The sequence below is a fragment of the Siphateles boraxobius genome, unplaced genomic scaffold (assembly GCF_051911475.1).
Source record: "Siphateles boraxobius isolate OS27281-9 unplaced genomic scaffold, OSU_SipBor_1 25, whole genome shotgun sequence".
NCBI lineage: Eukaryota > Metazoa > Chordata > Actinopteri > Cypriniformes > Leuciscidae > Siphateles > Siphateles boraxobius.
The window spans coordinates 11,756,317-11,774,366 of record NW_027508866.1 but is presented as its reverse complement, the minus strand read 5'-3'; the positions used below and the strand labels follow the sequence as shown (position 1 = coordinate 11,774,366).

At 42.5% G+C, this 18,050-nt stretch overlaps 1 protein-coding gene across 13 annotated transcripts in view; it reads left to right on the top strand.

The window, feature by feature from the left end:
- synj1 (synaptojanin 1) overlaps window positions 1-17,377 on the top strand; it is a 41,701-nt gene extending 24,324 nt beyond the window's left edge. For 4 of the 13 annotated variants that reach the window (XM_077242632.1, XM_077242629.1, XM_077242626.1 and 1 more), the window contains 9 exons: window positions 2,777-2,815; window positions 2,979-3,110; window positions 6,828-6,863; window positions 7,106-7,153; window positions 7,540-7,578; window positions 8,617-8,663; window positions 8,749-8,935; window positions 11,197-11,477; window positions 13,825-17,377. In XM_077242632.1, the coding sequence (XP_077098747.1) occupies window positions 2,777-2,815; window positions 2,979-3,110; window positions 6,828-6,863; window positions 7,106-7,153; window positions 7,540-7,578; window positions 8,617-8,663; window positions 8,749-8,935; window positions 11,197-11,477; window positions 13,825-14,733 (1,718 nt within the window). In that variant the 3' untranslated portion in view covers window positions 14,734-17,377. The remainder of the gene's footprint in view (window positions 1-2,776; window positions 2,816-2,978; window positions 3,111-6,827; window positions 6,864-7,105; window positions 7,154-7,539; window positions 7,579-8,616; window positions 8,664-8,748; window positions 8,936-11,196; window positions 11,478-13,824) is intronic. The other 9 variants (XM_077242633.1, XM_077242627.1, XM_077242637.1 and 6 more) reach the window with 7 other exon arrangements.
- The last annotated feature ends 673 nt before the right edge of the window (window positions 17,378-18,050 follow it).

Here is an 18,050-nt window from a genome sequence, read left to right as displayed (position 1 = left end):
CTCGCAGAGACCGTACAAGCGGGACCAAAGGGACCGTAGGCGTACCCGGAGTGGGGCAGCGAGGTGGAACACAGGGACGCAGCTCGGGAGGCTCTCTCTGGGAGGCGGCCCGTAGCGGGGTCTGAGTGTGCTGTGCAGCACTTACCTGGTTCCACGGGGCAGGAGGTGCGGGAGGCGGCTCGATGGCGTTCTCGGACCGTACGCAGCTGCCGGCTGGCGATAGAAGAGGCGGATGAGAGTGGTGAGGATTCTGACCCCCCACTACTCTCCGGGCCCTCTTCGGACCCAGAGATGATAGAAACTGCTCTTTTATTGAAAATTTGGGTACCGCTGGTTTTAAGGCCAGCGGCGGAACACAAACAAAACGAAACAAAGGATTTTCCACCCGGCCCTCTTCCGGGGGAGGGAGCGATGCAGTCATCGTCTCCTGGAGAGCAGTCCCTTCCACCTCTGGGTCGCCCGTCCTAGGACCGCTTACCTTTGGCTTTGCCGCCCCCCTTGGCGGGGGCCTGGACGGGCGGGGCGCCCTGCCTGCGACTGGCTCCACGGTGCCGCTTGGATGGAGGCTGCTGCTGCGGCGCGGGAGCAGGGGCAGACGCAGGCGGACGCCCACGGCGACGAGCAGACCGAGGAGCCGCGGGCGGTGGGGTGGAGGCAGCAGCTGACCGCCGCGGCAAGATGTCTAATGGCCTCAGTCTGCTTCTGTACAGCCGAGAACTGCTGGGCGAAGTTCTCGACCGCGTCGCCGAAGAGGCCGGTCTGGGACACGGGGGAGTTAAGGAACCTGATCTTGTCGGTCTCCCGCATGTCAGCCAGACACAGCCAGAGGTGGCGTTCCTGGACCACCAGTGTGGACATCGCACGACCCACTGACCGCGCAGTGACCTTCGTCGCACGGAGCGCGAGGTCAGTTGCGGCACGAAGTTCTTGGAGAACTTGTGGATCATGACCATCCTCGTGCAGGTCCTTCAGTGCCTTGGCCTGATGAACCTGCAACAACGCCATGGCGTGCATGGCAGAGGCAGCTTCCCCACAGGCCTTGTAAGCCTTGCCGGTCAGGTCCGACGAGTACTTACAAGCCCGGGAAGGAAGACACGGTTCTCCACGCCAAGTGGAGTTAGGGCACAGTTGCATAGCAACGGCCCGTTCCACTGGCGGGATACGCGTGTATCCCTTAGCTGCCCCGCCATCAAGGGTGGTGAGGGAGGAGGATCCACCGAGACGGTTTCTGGCAGTAAAAGGTGCCGTCCACGTCCCTGTGAGCTCCTCATGCACCTCCGGGAAGAAAGGCACTGGGGTGGGTTGCTGAGAACCAGCGCGCGCCACCCCGAGATACCAATCGTCCAACCTCGAGGGCTCGGGACACGGTGGAGGGTTCCACACGAGCCCGATCCTGTTGGCGGCCCGGGAAAGCATGGCCATCATCTCCGGGTCCGACACGGGCACCGCTGGCACACCTGAAGGAGGCAGCGGCTCCGAGCCGTCGTCCGCGGAGAGGTCTGACCCACCCCCTCCGATGCAGCGATCGACATCTGGTCGTCGCAGGGAGCGCCGAACGAAACGACCGGTACACATCTCGAGGACGGTCCAGAACGTTCCGTTGGCAGCTCAACTGGTTGCGGAGCATGAGAGGAGTGAGGGTTCCTAGGGGGTTGGTTCCCCGAAGGAAGCGCGCTCACTGTAATCCTCAGGTCACCCGTGTCACTGCCCGAAGCAACCCGCGAAGGGGGGTTGGAACGAGGTGCAGGCACGGGGACTCCGCCCCTTTGCAGGAACGTGAGTCTCGACCTCAGCTCCGAGATGGTCATCTTCCCACAATGGGTACATGACTCATCCACGAACGCTGCCTGTGCGTGTTCGAGGCCCAGACACACAAGGCAGCGATCGTGACCATCCCGCGACCCCAGGTAACGACCGCATCCAGAAACACACAGATAGAATGTCATCTTGAAAAAGACGCAAACTATCTGTGTAAGCTCTTTTAGAGACTGCTCTCCTTGGTGCTGAAGCACGCAGGGGAACGGTCACAGCGAACACAGACAGGAATGTGCACCTGTCTGTGCGCGATTCTCTCTCGCTGGTCTTACCAGCCGTAAAAACGGCCGTTGAGCGCTTTAATCGCGCACCTTACCAGCCGTAAAAACGGCCGTTGAGCGCTTTAACCGCGCACCTTACCAGCCGTGAAAACAGCTTTTTTGTTTGCTCAGTTTTAAAACAACAAACAAAGAAGAGAGAGAGAGAAGAGAAAAAGACCGCTCGCGCTGTTGTGCCGTCACGCCCGCACCAAAGTGGAGAGATCCAGAAGAGGCTTGCTTTCAAATTCACTCTGTTCAGCATACGAAGTGCTTGGCTCCGAAGCAAAAAGCTAGTGTGCAATCGCACCAGTTGCTCGTTTATACCCGCGCTAACGAGGGCGCGCAGCTGATGCAAATGATTGCACGCCAATGTGTATTGGCTTGTTTTAGTTTCACTCAAAGTAGATTGGCCTCTCTAGCGAGATTCCTATTGGTCAGTCATGACCTACGTTGTAGTGACTGACAGATAGGGAAACTCTGTTACTTGAACATTTTTCACTGCGCTCCAAAATGTCTTTGTGTGCTCCTAGATTTTTTCATTTAGGAGCACATGTGCTCCTTGGGAAAAACCTTAGCGTAGAACCCTGATTAAGCATCAGGAAAGTAAAAGAGCAAAAAATATATATTAATAATTAAATTCCCTTCCAGAAGACCAAAAATTCCACTACATTAATTTTCCTTTGTTTTTACACTGCGAAAAGGAGGATTAAGCCCAGCAACCATTAGAAGGGAACTGGCAGGTAAAGAGTGCTGTTTCAGATGTGCTTCAATGGTTCTTGAGCTCTTAGAGTGTGTCTGTGTCTCAAGGCTTCGATGTGTTTGCAGTGCTGTGGGCTGAGCTAAATCTCTCAGGCTGTTGTTTTGATGCTTTTGATGATGAGATTTTTTTTTTTCTTTGCTTAGGTTCTCCGGTTGATGGTCAGCCAGCTGGAGCTCCTTCATCACAAGGGCTAGAGCCAAAACGCGCCCCTCCTCCACGCCCCAATGCCCCACCAGCCCGACCTGCACCTCCACAGCGCCCACCGCCACCCTCAGGTACAGCTATGAAGTCTTTGTTCATTTTTACACAGGCATGACAATTTTCTGATCTGTTCTCACCAGAAGTTAAAACTAGGGATGGGCATTTTTGTAAATTTCTTATTTCGATCATTGATAGGTCTCAAAAAACGAGTACTCGATTACTCGGGGGCGGGGCCTGTTCGGGGGCGTGGCTTATTCGGGGTAGGTGGCGGGGTGTGTCAGTCATGGAGACAATGATACCAATTTAATATTTAAGCAATATTTTGGATTACAGTAGCACTTTCTGATAAAACAAAATGTTATTTTACATTATATTGACTAACATTACACTTTAGTCAGAGTAAAACTGACATAAATTACTGAACAACACATGACTGAATATGATATCTGAATACAATTTAGAGGAAATGTCATCATAAAAATGAACACACTTGATACTTTTAGGCTACTTTATTCAACCGTAAATAAAACATTCTCTTCAGTGTTAGGCTACTTCAGCAGCATATTTCAACTGTTCTTATGAAACAACAACAAAGACGAACAGCTTAATTTTCATTTAACAAGTTTAACAAAGTAACAAACGACTGCTACAGAATCATTTATTGAAACAAACACAAAAAAAATAAAAAAAACATCCTGTATAGGCCTATTTTTTACCACGCCTGATGAAACTTAAAAAAGCTACAGCCTACATATTATTGTTCAAAAAAATAAGTTGGTCTACGTGCTCAGGTGAAAGGCGTGTTCGGAGTCTATTCACAATTAGTCCGGCGGTGGAAAAAAAACGCTCCGCTGGAACAGATGTCGCAGGAACAGCTAAGTACCACTGGGCAATGATGCTCAGCTTTGTAAACCGATTCTCATTTACCTTCCACCACAGTAGAGGGTCCTGGTTTACAGAGATGCATGGCTCACTGAAGTAGCATTCTATTTCAGTGTCACGCGAACAAATATCACTCGCGCCGGCACCGTAATCCTCACCGAAAAGAGTGTCGACCGCAGTAGTTGCTGCTGCTCGTTCAGGCTGAGGGTCATTTTGAATGGGTGTGACAGAATCTGTAACGCTGTCGTAAAGCTGTTTCAGACTCTCGTTTACTCTCTCTCGAAGCTCTGTGTCAAGAAACTTCAGATGTTTGTGTCTTGGATCCAATGTTGCTGCAATCAGAGGTAGAGAAACTTTCTCAGCATCCTCAGCAACAGTGACTATGCGCCGTTTCAGAGATTCTGCCACTGCTGTCTTGAATTCCGAAACACTTGGAGACTCACCGATCTGTGTGTTTAGGTGTTTAGTGATTAGGCTATGTGTAATTGGATAGACCATTGAAACGCAAACTTGCGTCTCACTGCACATTGTTGTTGTGGCGCACTTCAGAGACTGGAGAACAGGTATCAGTTCTTCCGTTATCCGCCAGTGCTCATCTTTCAAGTCCAGTGTCTTCGCATCTGCAAGTTTTGTAGTATTACGATCTGACAGAACTGCGCACACAGTCCATCTCTGTTCCAAAAGACGTTCGAACATATTGCACACAGAATTCCACCGCGTACGACAGTACTGGATCACTTTGTGTTCGGGTACGTTCTGCTGCTGTTGTTTCTGGCGAAGTGCTGCTGTAGCCACGGTGCTGTGGTGAAAATGTGCCACCAGTCGGCTACTGGCAGCTATCACGCTTTTAACAGAAGCAACACTGAAGCCTTCGTTGATGGCTAGCTGCAGGGTGTGTGCGAAGCAGGGCACTGATTCCCAAAGTCCTCGATTTGCGAGAACCATGTTATTAGCGTTGTCATGAACACATGCTATAACTTTCTCCGAGCTTGACAGCCACTGTTCTGTAGCTCCTTTTAGGTAGTTGGCTATGTTCGTAGCGGTATGTCGTTCGTCGAAACTGCGCGTCTCCAACACTGCACTATGTATTTCCCATTCAGAAATGTAATGACAAGTTAGTGTTATGTAGGACTCAGTGGTCAGCGAGGTCCATGCGTCCGTAGTGATAGCCATCTTCGTTGTCTTTGACAGTCTGTCTCTCAGTGAAGAAGCAGTCTTTTCATATAGAGCAGGGGTCTCCAACCTTTTTTCATTTGAGAGCTACTTTTTTTTTTAAATATAGTGGCCGAGAGCTACTCATGTAGGCTAATACAATACTTAAATCTCTTAAATAATGTCTCATAACTCTCATATTAACAACTATCTAAACTGTTTTAGACCTAAAAGAGTTTTTGTAGGCCTATATATGTCACCCTTAAATGTCAGAGAAAAGAACAGAATCAGAGATTATTTTTTTTAAAGAAAATTGTACTTTGCATATTATACTATAAAAACACACAATTATAGTTGATTTTATAGTGTATCTTAACTAGAGATGAAATGGCCTGAAAATTTCATTTCATGATTATAGTGACCAAAATGATCAGTTATCACAGAATCCTGTTCAAAAAGTACTAATACTACACAATAAAATCCATTCACCAAGGTTTATGTCGAAAACCAGCAAATAACAAATATAATTAGAATTCATTTGCACTTTTTGTTTACATATACAAAATAACAACATTAAAAATAATGGTCAGATTTTAAAGGAGTGTCTTGCGACATGTTATCTACTAACATGTAGCCTACAAGTTCAAATAAAGTTTTGACAAAAAAAGATTTATAAAAAGCTCGCATATTTCAGCCTTTAAATCATTTTTATAAAAAGAATGAGTCAAAAAAGATAAATTACTGACGTTCACAATGCACATTAGCTTATCTTTCATTATTAATAGTAAAATTCGGTCCGATTTTCCCGTGGCGTCTGTCATTGCTATGCAACCATGCACTGCGCTCTCCACAATGACAAAGAAGTTTTAGCAGCTAATGGATTTTTCATCTTGCTGCGCATGGAAAAAATGAGTGCGTCGCTTCAATTATGAGCTTCCTACATTTGAAATAATGAACTTGAGCGCGCAAAATATGCGATATGTGAGCTACCTCCAATCAGGCCACGAGCTACTGGTAGCTCGCGAGCGACGTGTTGGAGACCCCTGATATAGAGCCTCTATTCGTCTCGTGACCGTCTTGCGCGATGGGATGTCATACTGGGGCTCAACATAATTCATCAAATTTTTAAACCCTTCTCCTTCGACAAAACGAATGGGCAGCAAATCTTTCGTTATCATTTCGATGATTAGTTGTGTCATCTTTTCACCTCTGGCTGCGGTGCATTTCTGTCTGACGGTAAAAGATGCGATGCTCGTCTGAGTTGCGTCTTTGGTGGTATCGGAAGACATTTTATGTACAAATACAAGATGATAACGCATTGTACTTGTGGTAGATTTATGTGACAGCTTGGCGCTGCATATTTTGCACTGAACTGTTTTTTCATCTATTTTGTCGAAGTGAAGCCAGACATCACTACGTGACTTTGACGCCATTTTCTCTGTTTTCAGTTTGGATTTTGGACCGCGCTCTTTCAAAGCTAACCATTCGGTGTCGCCCAAAATGCTGCTATAACAAATCAGAAAAAAAAGATTTTTTTTAAACTCAGATCATCGTTTTTGAGATCGATCGTCGCTGTCACGTTCGAGTACTCGAGTGATCGAGTAATATGCCCATCCCTAGTTAAAACCCAAATGACACAAGATTTTCCTGGGATTGAAACGCAAAAACAAATGTCTTCACTACATTATAAATGCTATGTTTTGACTTGTTTTTTGTTTTATTTTGTTTTTCATTGGCATTTTACAATGTTTCTAAAGGAGGTTCTACTACACCTGTTAGGAAAGATTCAGCAGGTAATGCTGTACACAGTGTTGTGATTTGGTTAGTTAGTTGGCCTAGATATTGTGTGTCTGGCTAACTTTTTCTAATGTAATGCACTATGATGCAGTTCTGTTTGGTAGTGTTTCATATGCTTTTCTTGAGCCTCATTGTAATTTTGCCTTTTTGTTGTTTGTAAAAATCAAGTTTGCACTGTAAATGTTTTTGCAACTGTATTTTTGTTCATGATATGAACAATATGAATTTTCTTTGAAAGGCTTTGCTGAGCCTCTCAATCTAGAGTTTGATCTGACTGAATATGAAGGTAATTTCTGAAAGAACTTTAGATTTTAGAAGATTCTTGCAGTGTTCGTCCTTGTGTATGGTGACCTCCTGGTTAATTGAGACCTCCTGCACTTGCTAACAGAAATAGACAAATTTATGTGGGTCAGGGGTGTTCAAGTCAACCATCTTGCAGTGTATGAAGTCTCAGTTGTTCCAATGATTTTTATTTAGTTTTCGAGTGTGAAGTGCTGGGTTAAATTAGCTTTTGTAATTGAATAGAGAAAGAAAGAAATGATCTCTTCATCAGGTAAGGGGTCTGTTTGGTCAAATATATTTTCTCCCTAGCTGAAGGCTGTAATGTGCTACAAAACTAATTTTTAATAATTCCAAACTTTTTAATAACTTTTCCCCTCATGCTGACAAAAGGACAAAAAAGCCCAGCATTAGCACGTGCAGATGCAGCTGGTGAGTTCTTCTCTCGCTCATCTGTGACAGAAAATTTAATTGACAGACATATTTGGGCCTTTATCATGCCATGATTTTGCAAGCTAAAAAAGTTAGTTGACGTTCTTGACAGGTGCGACTTGCTTTTAAGGCATCTGTTTAAATTTAATCTTCCATCATCAGTTTTGTAGTTTAGACTAAGGCTGCGTTTACACTTGGCATTAACATGCAACCTGTATCCAGATGTTGTCCACATACACATTGAAAAGACAAGTGTCAACGCGCTTCTGATCGGACTGTTATCAGCGTGTCCAGGTTTCGGAGGTAGTCGAGGATGCATTGTGATCGGATCTCAGTGTAATGTTAACGCAATCCAGCCATCGTGTCTGCATTCACAGGTGGACGTCACACAAAACCCCGCCCACTGTCATTATTCCCCCTCCTCTCTCCAGGAATTCCTGCACGTAGCTGTGTGGTTTTGCGATACAGTCGAGTGCGAAGTACATCGCAAATATACTGAAATGTTTGCCTTCGCACCCCCGAAAGTTGCAGAACCATTCATTTTCTGTAAAGAACGCTCATTTTTCTCAGCACAGCTGGCAACGTTCTGGGACCCATACGTTTCTCTGTACCGTTTCCACTATGGCATCTATCCACATTATTAGTAATTGCAGCCTCTTCATCTTCCTCATTTTGCGAGATTTGCCACCGACTGAAAACTGTTTTTTAAAAGAAAACCCACCACTTCAGGTCGACTTTGCACCGGAGCCATCCTTTTTTCTTTCTTTTCTTTTTTTTCCCGCGGGAAGGCGAGATCTGATCTGTTATCCAGATACAGAAGCCACTTGATGTGGACAGGTGTAAACTCACCTTGTCCTGACTTGATCAGCTTGATCGGATCACTTTGATCGCATGTTAATGCCAAGTGTAAACGCAGCCTAATTGACTGGGATTTGAATTGGACCTGAAGTTCAAAATATAGGTTTTCTGATATTTTCACAAACACATTTTCTATAACTATTACTTGAATGTTTGATTGTGGCACCGGCTGTTTTTCAGGTCGAGGTCAAGCAACTGGATCAGCCCCTGGAGGCGCCCCAAGGCCGGTGGGTGGGCTAATTGACATTAATATTATTAAAAAAGAAAAAAATAAGATGTATATCATATTTAAATTTTATGATTTTGCTTTAGATTCCACCTCGAGCAGGAGTTATCAGTGTACCTCCTCAGGCTAGACCTCCTCCTCCTGCTCATCCCGGGGCCCCCAGACCCATAGCAGAGGTGCATCCTGGGGCCCCTCGACCTTCACCTGATATTCACCCCGGAGCACCAAGACCCACTGCTGAACCCCAAAGCAAGCCATCCGAGCTGCCTCTGGGTTCGTTAAACTCTTCTAATTACCTTTTAATTTGACTTTTATATTATAATTTTTTGTATATACAGCATTTCTTATTGAAGTGCAGCCCCTATTATGCTTTCTTGAATATTTCCTTTCATGCAGTGTGTAATATAGCTGTTTGTGTATGTAATAGGTTTGCAAAGTATTAAAGATTGCGACAAATAAAGTTATTATCTTCTAAAAGAAAGAACCGATTCTGAATTGCGTAACGAGTCGTCAGCAATTCCAGTTTCACTTCCTGTTACACACCTACGTAACAATGCAACAAATTGGCATAATGCCAGCCTATAGTTTTCATTGGCTTCATTTCTATGGTGGGAATCCAGATTGCATGCACTTCAAAGGGATGAGGACTCGCATTGGAAATGATACGGAAAAAACTTTACTGTTCCTATCACTGTGTATCAAGTGCTGAGGAAGCCTCCGAAGCTGAAATTTAGATATGATAAAAAGCGTTTCGTTTCTGACACGCGCTGTAAGCTGTAGAACAATCACAACAGACTGAGCCATCTGACCAATAAGAGCAGAGTAGGCTCGCGGCAAGTAGGGGTTTAGAGAGACTGAATCCTCTAACCGTTTCCAGAGTCTTTGAGAAATGAGGTGATGTCCAATGAATATTATGAGAAAATGTAAGTGTTTTTTGACCTTGGATGCAAGAAATTTTTAAAATAGCCCAATAGGGGCACTTTAATTTAGTATTTAAAACTGTATATATAATTTTATATGAGATTTTATACAAAATTGTTGAAAACACCTGTTCAATTTCTCATTAATGCAATTATCTAATCAACCAATCACATGGCAGTTGCTTCAATGCATTTATGGGTGTGGTCCTGGTCAAGACAATCTCCTGAACTCCAAACTGAATGTCAGAATGGGAAAGAAAGGTGATTTAAGCAATTTTGAGAGTGGCGTGGTTGTTGGTGCCAGAGCGGCCGGGCTGAGTATTTCACAATCTGCTCAGTTACTGGGATTTTCACGCACAACCATTTCTAGGGTTTACAAAGAATGGTGTGAAAAGGGAAAAACATCCAGTATGCGGCAGTCCTGTGGGCGAAAATGTCTTGTTGATGCTAGAAGTCAGAGGGTAGTAGGCCGACTGATTCAAGCTGATAGAAGAGCAACTTAGACTGAAATAACCACTCGTTACAACCGAGGTATGCAGCAAAGCATTTGTGAAGCCACAACATGCACAACCTTGAGGTGGATGGGCTACAACAGCAGAAGACCCCACCGGTTACCACTCATCTCCACTACAAATAGGAAAAAGAGGCTACAATTTGCAAGAGCTCACCGAAATTGGACAGTTGAAGACTGGAAAAATTGTTGCCTGGTCTGATGAGTCTCGATTTCTGTTGAGACATTCAGATGGTAGAGTCAGAATTTGGCGTAAACAGAATGAGAACATGGATCCACCATGCCTTGTTACCACTGTGCAGGCTGGTGGTGGTGGTGGTGTAATAGTGTGGGAGATGTTTTCTGGGCACACTTTAGGCCCCTTAGTGCCAATTGGGCATCGTTTAAATGCCACGGCCTACCTGAGCATTGTTTCTGACCATGTCCATCCCTTTATGGCCACCATGTACCCATCCTCTGATGGCTACTTCCAGCAGGATAATGCACCATGCCACAAAGCTCGAATCATTTCAAATTGGTTTCTTGAACATGACAATGAGTTCACTGTACTAAAAAATGGCCCCCACAGTCACCATGGGTGGTGATGGCGCAGTGGATAAGACACATGCCTTTGGTGTGAGAGACCCGGGTTCGAATCCACTGTGAGACACCAATGTGTCCTTGAGCAAGACACTTAACCCCTTGTTGCTCCAGAGGCGTGCGACCTCTGACATACATAGCAATTGTAAGTCGCTTTGGATAAAAGCGTCAGCTAAATGAATAAATGTAAATGTAAATGTACACCAGATCTTAACCCAATAGAGCATCTTTGGGATGTGGTGGAACGGGAGGTTCGTGCCCTGGATGTGCATCCCACAAATCTCCATCAACTGCAAGATGCTATCCTATCAATATGGGCCAACATTTCTAAAGAATGCTTTCAACATCTTGTTGAATCAATGCCACATCGAATTAAGGCAGTTCTGAAGGTGAAAGGGGGTCAAACACAGTATTAGTATGGTCTTCCTAATAATCCTTTAGGTGAGTGTATGTAATGTATGTATGTGTGTATGTTTTAAAAGTTTAACCAATCTTTAACCATCTACTGTGTGTCTGTCTTTCAGGTCCACCTCCCACACTTCCAGGTCCCATGAGACCTCAGATGATAACACCCATGCAGCCTCAGTCTATGTCACCAGTGCAGCCTCCTGTACAAGCCCAGCTCCCTCTACCAATGCAGCCCACTTTTCCTGCCCCTCTGATGCCTCAGCCGGCCCCCCAAGCACCTGCTGGAGCCGCTGCCGCCCCTCAGCCCGGCCTGGCATCTCCCAAGCCTCCACCCCGGAGCCGGTCCGCTCATGCACTGCCACCTGAGTCTGCTCCTCCTCCTCCTCCTACAACCCAGGTCAGTCCTCTTTCTCTGCTCACTTTTGCATGGATGTCAAGATCATGAGCCCTATATTTAATTGTGATAAAGATCAACACTCTTTCAAAGATGCAAGGACCCACAAGATTCAAAAATTACAAAAACATGTTCACATGCTAAACCTTAGCCGGGCCCACGTGCAAGACAAAAAAAGATAACGATAAATAGAAAGAAAACAAATTTCTGCACACTGAAGTTACAGCTCCATTCGGAACATTGCGCTGTTTATATATATATAATATCCGCAGTGTGCGGACATAATTTTTTACTTTCTAAGGACCCACAAGATCCCATCCTGGGGTTAATAAGGCCTCTTCCAGATAACCCAAGGCATCTTCCTCTTTCTTTTTTACTTTTCTGGTTATAACGACTTTCTTCAGGTGGTTCTCATAGTCATGTTTCGCTCTTCTTGATGCATGTGTCTTTCTCTTTCACTAGCAGGAGCAATCCTCAGGTTGACAGGTACTGGATTAAGTAATTTCTAGTATTTTCGTTGTCTTCATGGCACCATAGCCTGTAGTCACGATGTATGGGGTACTCATACATATAGGATCCTCCATGTTATAGTTGGTTTTTCCCCTTTCCATCTTTAATTTGACCTTTTTTATTTTGAATATCAGAAAACTATAATGTCAAACTTAACTTGAACCCCTTGATAATAAAAAATGACCTGGTTATGAGGTTTATCAAGTTTTTCCAACAGGGGGGTTCAAGGAAAGTGTCATCCAGTATTTGTTGTGGGTATTGTTTGTTTTTAATCTGTTATAATTGTTTTCAATGTTTGTTTGTTTTTTGGACAAGGATAAGCAATTCTAATAGCTCTAGTAGACTTGCACACCAATTATTTGTCTTTTTGATGTTTTAATGCTGGTTTTTGTTTTATAATAGAGTATAAAACAATAGGGTTTAATTAAACCGTAATCGGATCTTTCAGTTTTTGATTTATGTTGATGTCTGTCATTGCACTTATGTCTGTCATTGCATTTATGTTTTAACCAACAAGTCATCATGATTTTTATCAAAACTTGTAACAAACACATTGTTTAAAATTAAAAGTCAACATGAAACTCTTTTTTTACAAATGTAAAAATGAAGCGGATATTTAAAGGTGCATTCAGTAATTTGGTACTAATTTAATGAATTACTATTTGATTAACCTAAAATAAGTGCATAATTTTATTTTTACTACTTGAGGGAAGTTAGAGTTATATCATTTAAATAAAAAGAAGTTACATTTTTACTGTTCTGGGTCATAAATGACCCCCAACAGCCTATTATTTAGCAGCTTAAGAGGGGTAAATGAGATCTAAATAATCTAAAGTCCCCCAAAGTTATTAGCCCTTTTTGCATTGGCTATTTCTAGTAACTAGCCACCAGGGTGGTTCTAAATGCTCCCCTAGGATCATGGTTTCTTCCTGGTTGCATTCGCACCGCCAAAAGGAACTCTGAAGTGATGTATACCACGCTTGTTGTTGTGACTTTTATTTTGACAGCGCTGAGAACGCCAGAGCCTGAGCACACAGCACTTCCATTCTCCGTCTTCATTTGTTTACGATTTGTATAACAGTTCTGTCGTCTAATACGTTATTAGATAGAACTTTTATTCAAAGAAAGTAGACAGTATATAAAAAAGTATAAGCATTTGCCGTGTGGTTGATGCCCAATGTCGCTAGCTGAGCAGAAATACATAGTCCTGTTTCTCTTGGTCCCCTCAAAGTTGCGTTGGATTTTCTCCTTTGCGTAAAGGTTAAGAGGTCCATCTATCACTGTTGTTCTGCTGTGGAATAAATATATAGGCTATAATCTAATCTGTGAGTGTACATGGCTTTTTTTTAAATGGCGAGTGCTGTTGTTTCATGTGCGTTCGGCCAATCAGTATACACTTACGTCACTGATAGTTCCTATTGTGTTAGGTTAGACCCTACTCTGAAGTAGGAGCTAATTGAGTTCCTCCAAAAGGCGTTCCTGGAACTAAAATCGTTCCCAGTTCCTGCAGTGCGAACACGCCAAAAAGCAGACACTTCTGACATTGGTTCTAGGAACTATGAAAAGGTTCCTCCAGTGCAAAAGCCCCCATTGTTACTATTTCAGTGAAGTTAGTGTTATGACATTTCATAAAACACACAAAGATACACTCATACTCTTCAAACAGCCATGGTGTGACCATTAAAAAAAAAGAAAAAACTTAAGGGGGTTACAAAAACAATACATTTTTCCCAACATATTTAATACATTCAAATCTGATTTCATGTTGACTTTAAAACTCCAGTATGTTCTAGCTTTTCATCATGTCATAAGTTTGATTTATGTGTTTTTCTTTCCCCAGGCCAAGGACATGAATGGAGTCCAAAGAGAAGCACAATGGAAACTAGACCCCTTCGACATGTTTAACAACCAGTCCCTCTTCCAGAACGCATCGTTCTCCGCTTCCCTCGCTCGCTCCTCATCCTCATCCTCATCCACCCCCTCCCCTTCTTCTTCTTCCTCTACGTTACCCAGCTCCCTCTCCCTATTCTCGTCTCCGGACACCAGCAACGCTCCATGTCTCCTGTCTCCACCAGTCACCTCACGCAGCAAATCCCAGGAGTCCCTCCGTTCATCCCCCAGTCCGTTCCTCGCAGACGCCCAACCCAGACCCAACAGCACAAACCCATTCACCGGCAACCTGCTGTCCTCTCCTCGTCGATCACTCACACCCGATTTCTACACCCAGCACCAGGCCCAAGTGGCCAATCCTGGCCTGTACAGGGCCATGTCGGCTGTGGTTCACAGTTCCAGTCTTCCAACATCTTTCTCCAGACACCAATCCTTAGTTCCTGCTACATCAGCAGCCCCAACCAAACAGCCCCAAAATTGGGTCACCTTTGATGACGATTCAGACTTTTTAAGAAACACTCCATCCGCAGTTGGGACCGGCCCGCCAGTTATACCTGCAGCCTCATCCCTTCCCTTCCCACAACCCCCGAGCAGCTTCCCCAGCTCAAGCTTTGACTTCCTTTTAAGAAAGGCTCCATCTGCGGTTGGGACCGGCCCGCCACTTATACCCGCAGCCTCATCCCTTTCCTTCACAGAACCCCAGAGCAGCTTCCCCAGCTCAGGCTTTGACATGGACAGCAACTGGGTGTCGCCTCCCACCTCTACGTTCCCCACAATCCCCCCTCCAATCCCAACCAGGACTAATACCAGCATCAAAAACTCCCACGTCCCTTCCAGAAACGAATTTACAGAGAGATGATACAGCGGAGAACATGTATGTAAAATATGGAGAAAATATTATTGTGCATCTATACGTGTATGGTTTGTATAAAAGTGCGGTGGTGGAAATGTTGACCTGTTTGTACGAAAGAAAGAAATCTGGCTGTTTCTTTTAGCCCAATGCAGATAGGAAACCAAGAAGAATTCAAGCAGATGTATCACAGTATGTTTTTTAGATTTTAAAATAATGGGCTGAGAACCTGTCATTTGCATATTAACCTGCATAGACATGTACGCACATATGTGTGTGTAAAACTTTACAATTCAATGGCCGGATGTTAAACATTTAGCCCGCAAATCATTCCGCATCAAGCTACATATTAATCAGATGGAAAAAAATGTACAAATATTAAAATATATATCTTGTTTCAATTTCATTGTTTACTCACCTTGATGTCAGAACACAAAAGAAGATGTTTTGGAAAAAAACAATGTGTCCATTCAATGGATCTCAAGGGGGTTGTTTTGGACCCCAATGACTTGCATTATACGCACAAAACCATTTTTCAAAATATGTTCTACAGTCGAAAACAAGTCAAACAGCATTGTAAAGACATAAGGTGAGTAAATGATGATAGATCTTTCACTTTTTGGTGAAATACCCCTTTATTCTGTAACCCAATTCAAATAAGAAAATCGTATCTTCAAACGCACATATTTAAAATGCCTGGCTGTGTCTGACCTGTTCTACGCCATCATATCCGTTAAATGTGCTTATCAGTGAGCCAAGATATTTTTGTTGTTTATCTCAATATGAATGTATCTCTCACCAGTTTCTATTGCCTGCGTTAAGATTCAGAGTGTGGTGTGCACAGAACAGTTGCTGTGCTTTTATGCATACTCAAATCGAGGGTCTACACAAGAGTGTTCACACAAAAGACCCCCTCCCACCCCATGCATCGTGTAGCACAACCAATGTGCTTAGCTTTTTAAAATATATCTTCTATACATATTCATAGTGATTATATGTCTTCCTAGTGGGGGAAAAATTGTAAAGTAGGTCTGAATTGTGTTTATATTTGCAGCATATACATGCCATATCTAAAGTGCACTGAAGAGCTCGTTCCTCTAGGCTTTCAAACGCAAAAGTTTGAGATGTTACGTTTGTGCGGAGAGGGCGAATGAGGGTCACAGTAGCCCTCTCATTCATCGACAATGTATATACATGTATATGCTTTCAGTTTCATCTGATCCAAAGCTCTTGACAGAAATGCTGTATAAACAAATGTGTAGTGTGTGTGTTTGATTTGGTGGGTTCCTCCTTCAGGATGTCGGTCATGCTTTCTTTTGTGCGATGTGTACTTATTCGCTCAATGATATATAATTTTTTAATTTCGGTGAACAGGTTGTGGATAAATCTATTTATTGTTGTGTGGAGAAATACTGTGCTATATTTTGGAGCGTGACGTCTGTTTCTGTGTACTTTAGCTGTTCGTGTGAGTGCGCTTGAGTTTTTGCGTCGTCATGTTGAGGGATTCTGATATCTTTGTTATAAGTCATTATAGCATTATGTCTTCAAACTGTTTTAGAGTAATGTATTTGTTATGGTATGAAGTATGCTTTAATCTTGTGGGGAAAGACAGACTGTTAAATGAACACACAGATTGATTATAAATGCCATCAGATTTAAAGCTACCATCCTAAGTTGTTTAACAATGCCTTAGACATTTTGAAGAAGTTCAAATGTGTTTGAGTGCCCAAGAGTGTTTTTTGGATTCTTATTGGATTAATGGTTCAGCCTCAGTTGTTTTTGTTGATTGTATAGCATTCTGGACTGTGTAATGATGCATTATGGGTGAATGGTCAGCCTTCAGGCACTGGCATTTTATGTGTGCAGTTGGTTAACTAATTTAAAAACTGGTTTTTAAATGTTCTTCAAGGGCATAGTGAAATGATTCAGTCTTGGTAAAAATGTAGGTATTTCAGGAAAGCAGTATTTTACTTGTACTTTTGTTCCTTGTTTACATTTTAGGTACAAATTTAACATCTGCACAGTTGTTCAAATGTTCTCCTGGGATGTGTTGAGCAACATATTTTGGCTTTGAGCTTAGAGATATATTTTTGAACCTGGAAAGCACTGAAAAGTTTGTCTCCATTTGTGGTTTGGTTGAGGAAGGGGTCAGAAGAAAGCCAGCCAGCAGGATTATGTGTACTAATGCATGAGAAATACATTCCAAAATGCATTTCAAAGCACTAACTGTGAACATCTCCAGAATACAGAGAAGTATCAGGTTATGGATAATAAACTATATCTATTTTTCTTTTTATGCCTGATAAACAAAAGTAACCACTTAACATTCAAAGGCATTATAAGTGATTTGTTCAGGTGTTCTGTGTGTAATGGAAGCGTTGATCCTGACATTTCCAGCGCTAGTTATTAAAAAGAAGCAAGATTTTATAGGAATTAACTCCTTTTGTGAAGTTAACGTTCCATTGTAGCTTTTAGCCCAGTAGTGAACAAAAGTCTGTGGTATTAACCTTATATGTATGTATACACAAACCACAAAACTGCAATTCAGTAACGAGTACTTGATCTGTAATTCAAGTGCATATCAAAAGTGCACATTTATGTATGGAGCAATTGATGTTGTATGTATGCAATAATAAATGTAATTCAACATGAATCGTACTGGTATTTATTATTGGATGCATCAGATCTTATTACATGACAAAATATTTCAAAATAAGATATATATATATATATATATATATATATATATATTACTGCAAAGCTTTTATGAGTATCTGTTTTCTTGTGAAATATTTTGGAGATAGATATATATATATATATATATATATATATATATATATATATATATATATATATATATATATATATATATATATATATATATATTGAGTGTTTATTTAATGTTGGTTGTTAGAAATGTGCAAAATCACACAAATCAAGGTTGTAACCTGTACATAAACTTTTAATAACAGTTCCAACAATTCAAAAATTATATTTAAAAAAAAAAATCAAGCTCATTATTTAGTTTGACCTCCCGAAGTTGACTTTAATATTTTTCTGAGGGTTAATCGCCTTTCACTGACGGTTTGTTAAAAGGAAAAACGTCCTGTTTGTGTTATATGCCAGTTATATAATCTATATTATTGAAATACTATTATAGTATTAGTTTTTAATCTTTATATTTGAATTAGCTTTTATTTTTATATTTTTTATTTGTTTTAGTATGTTATGTGCTTTTCTAAATTTAATAACTGTAGCCTACTGTTTGTTTTAGCAGTAGGCTATGTTAACACTTCGATTTTAACTTATTTTAGTTATTTGTCTGT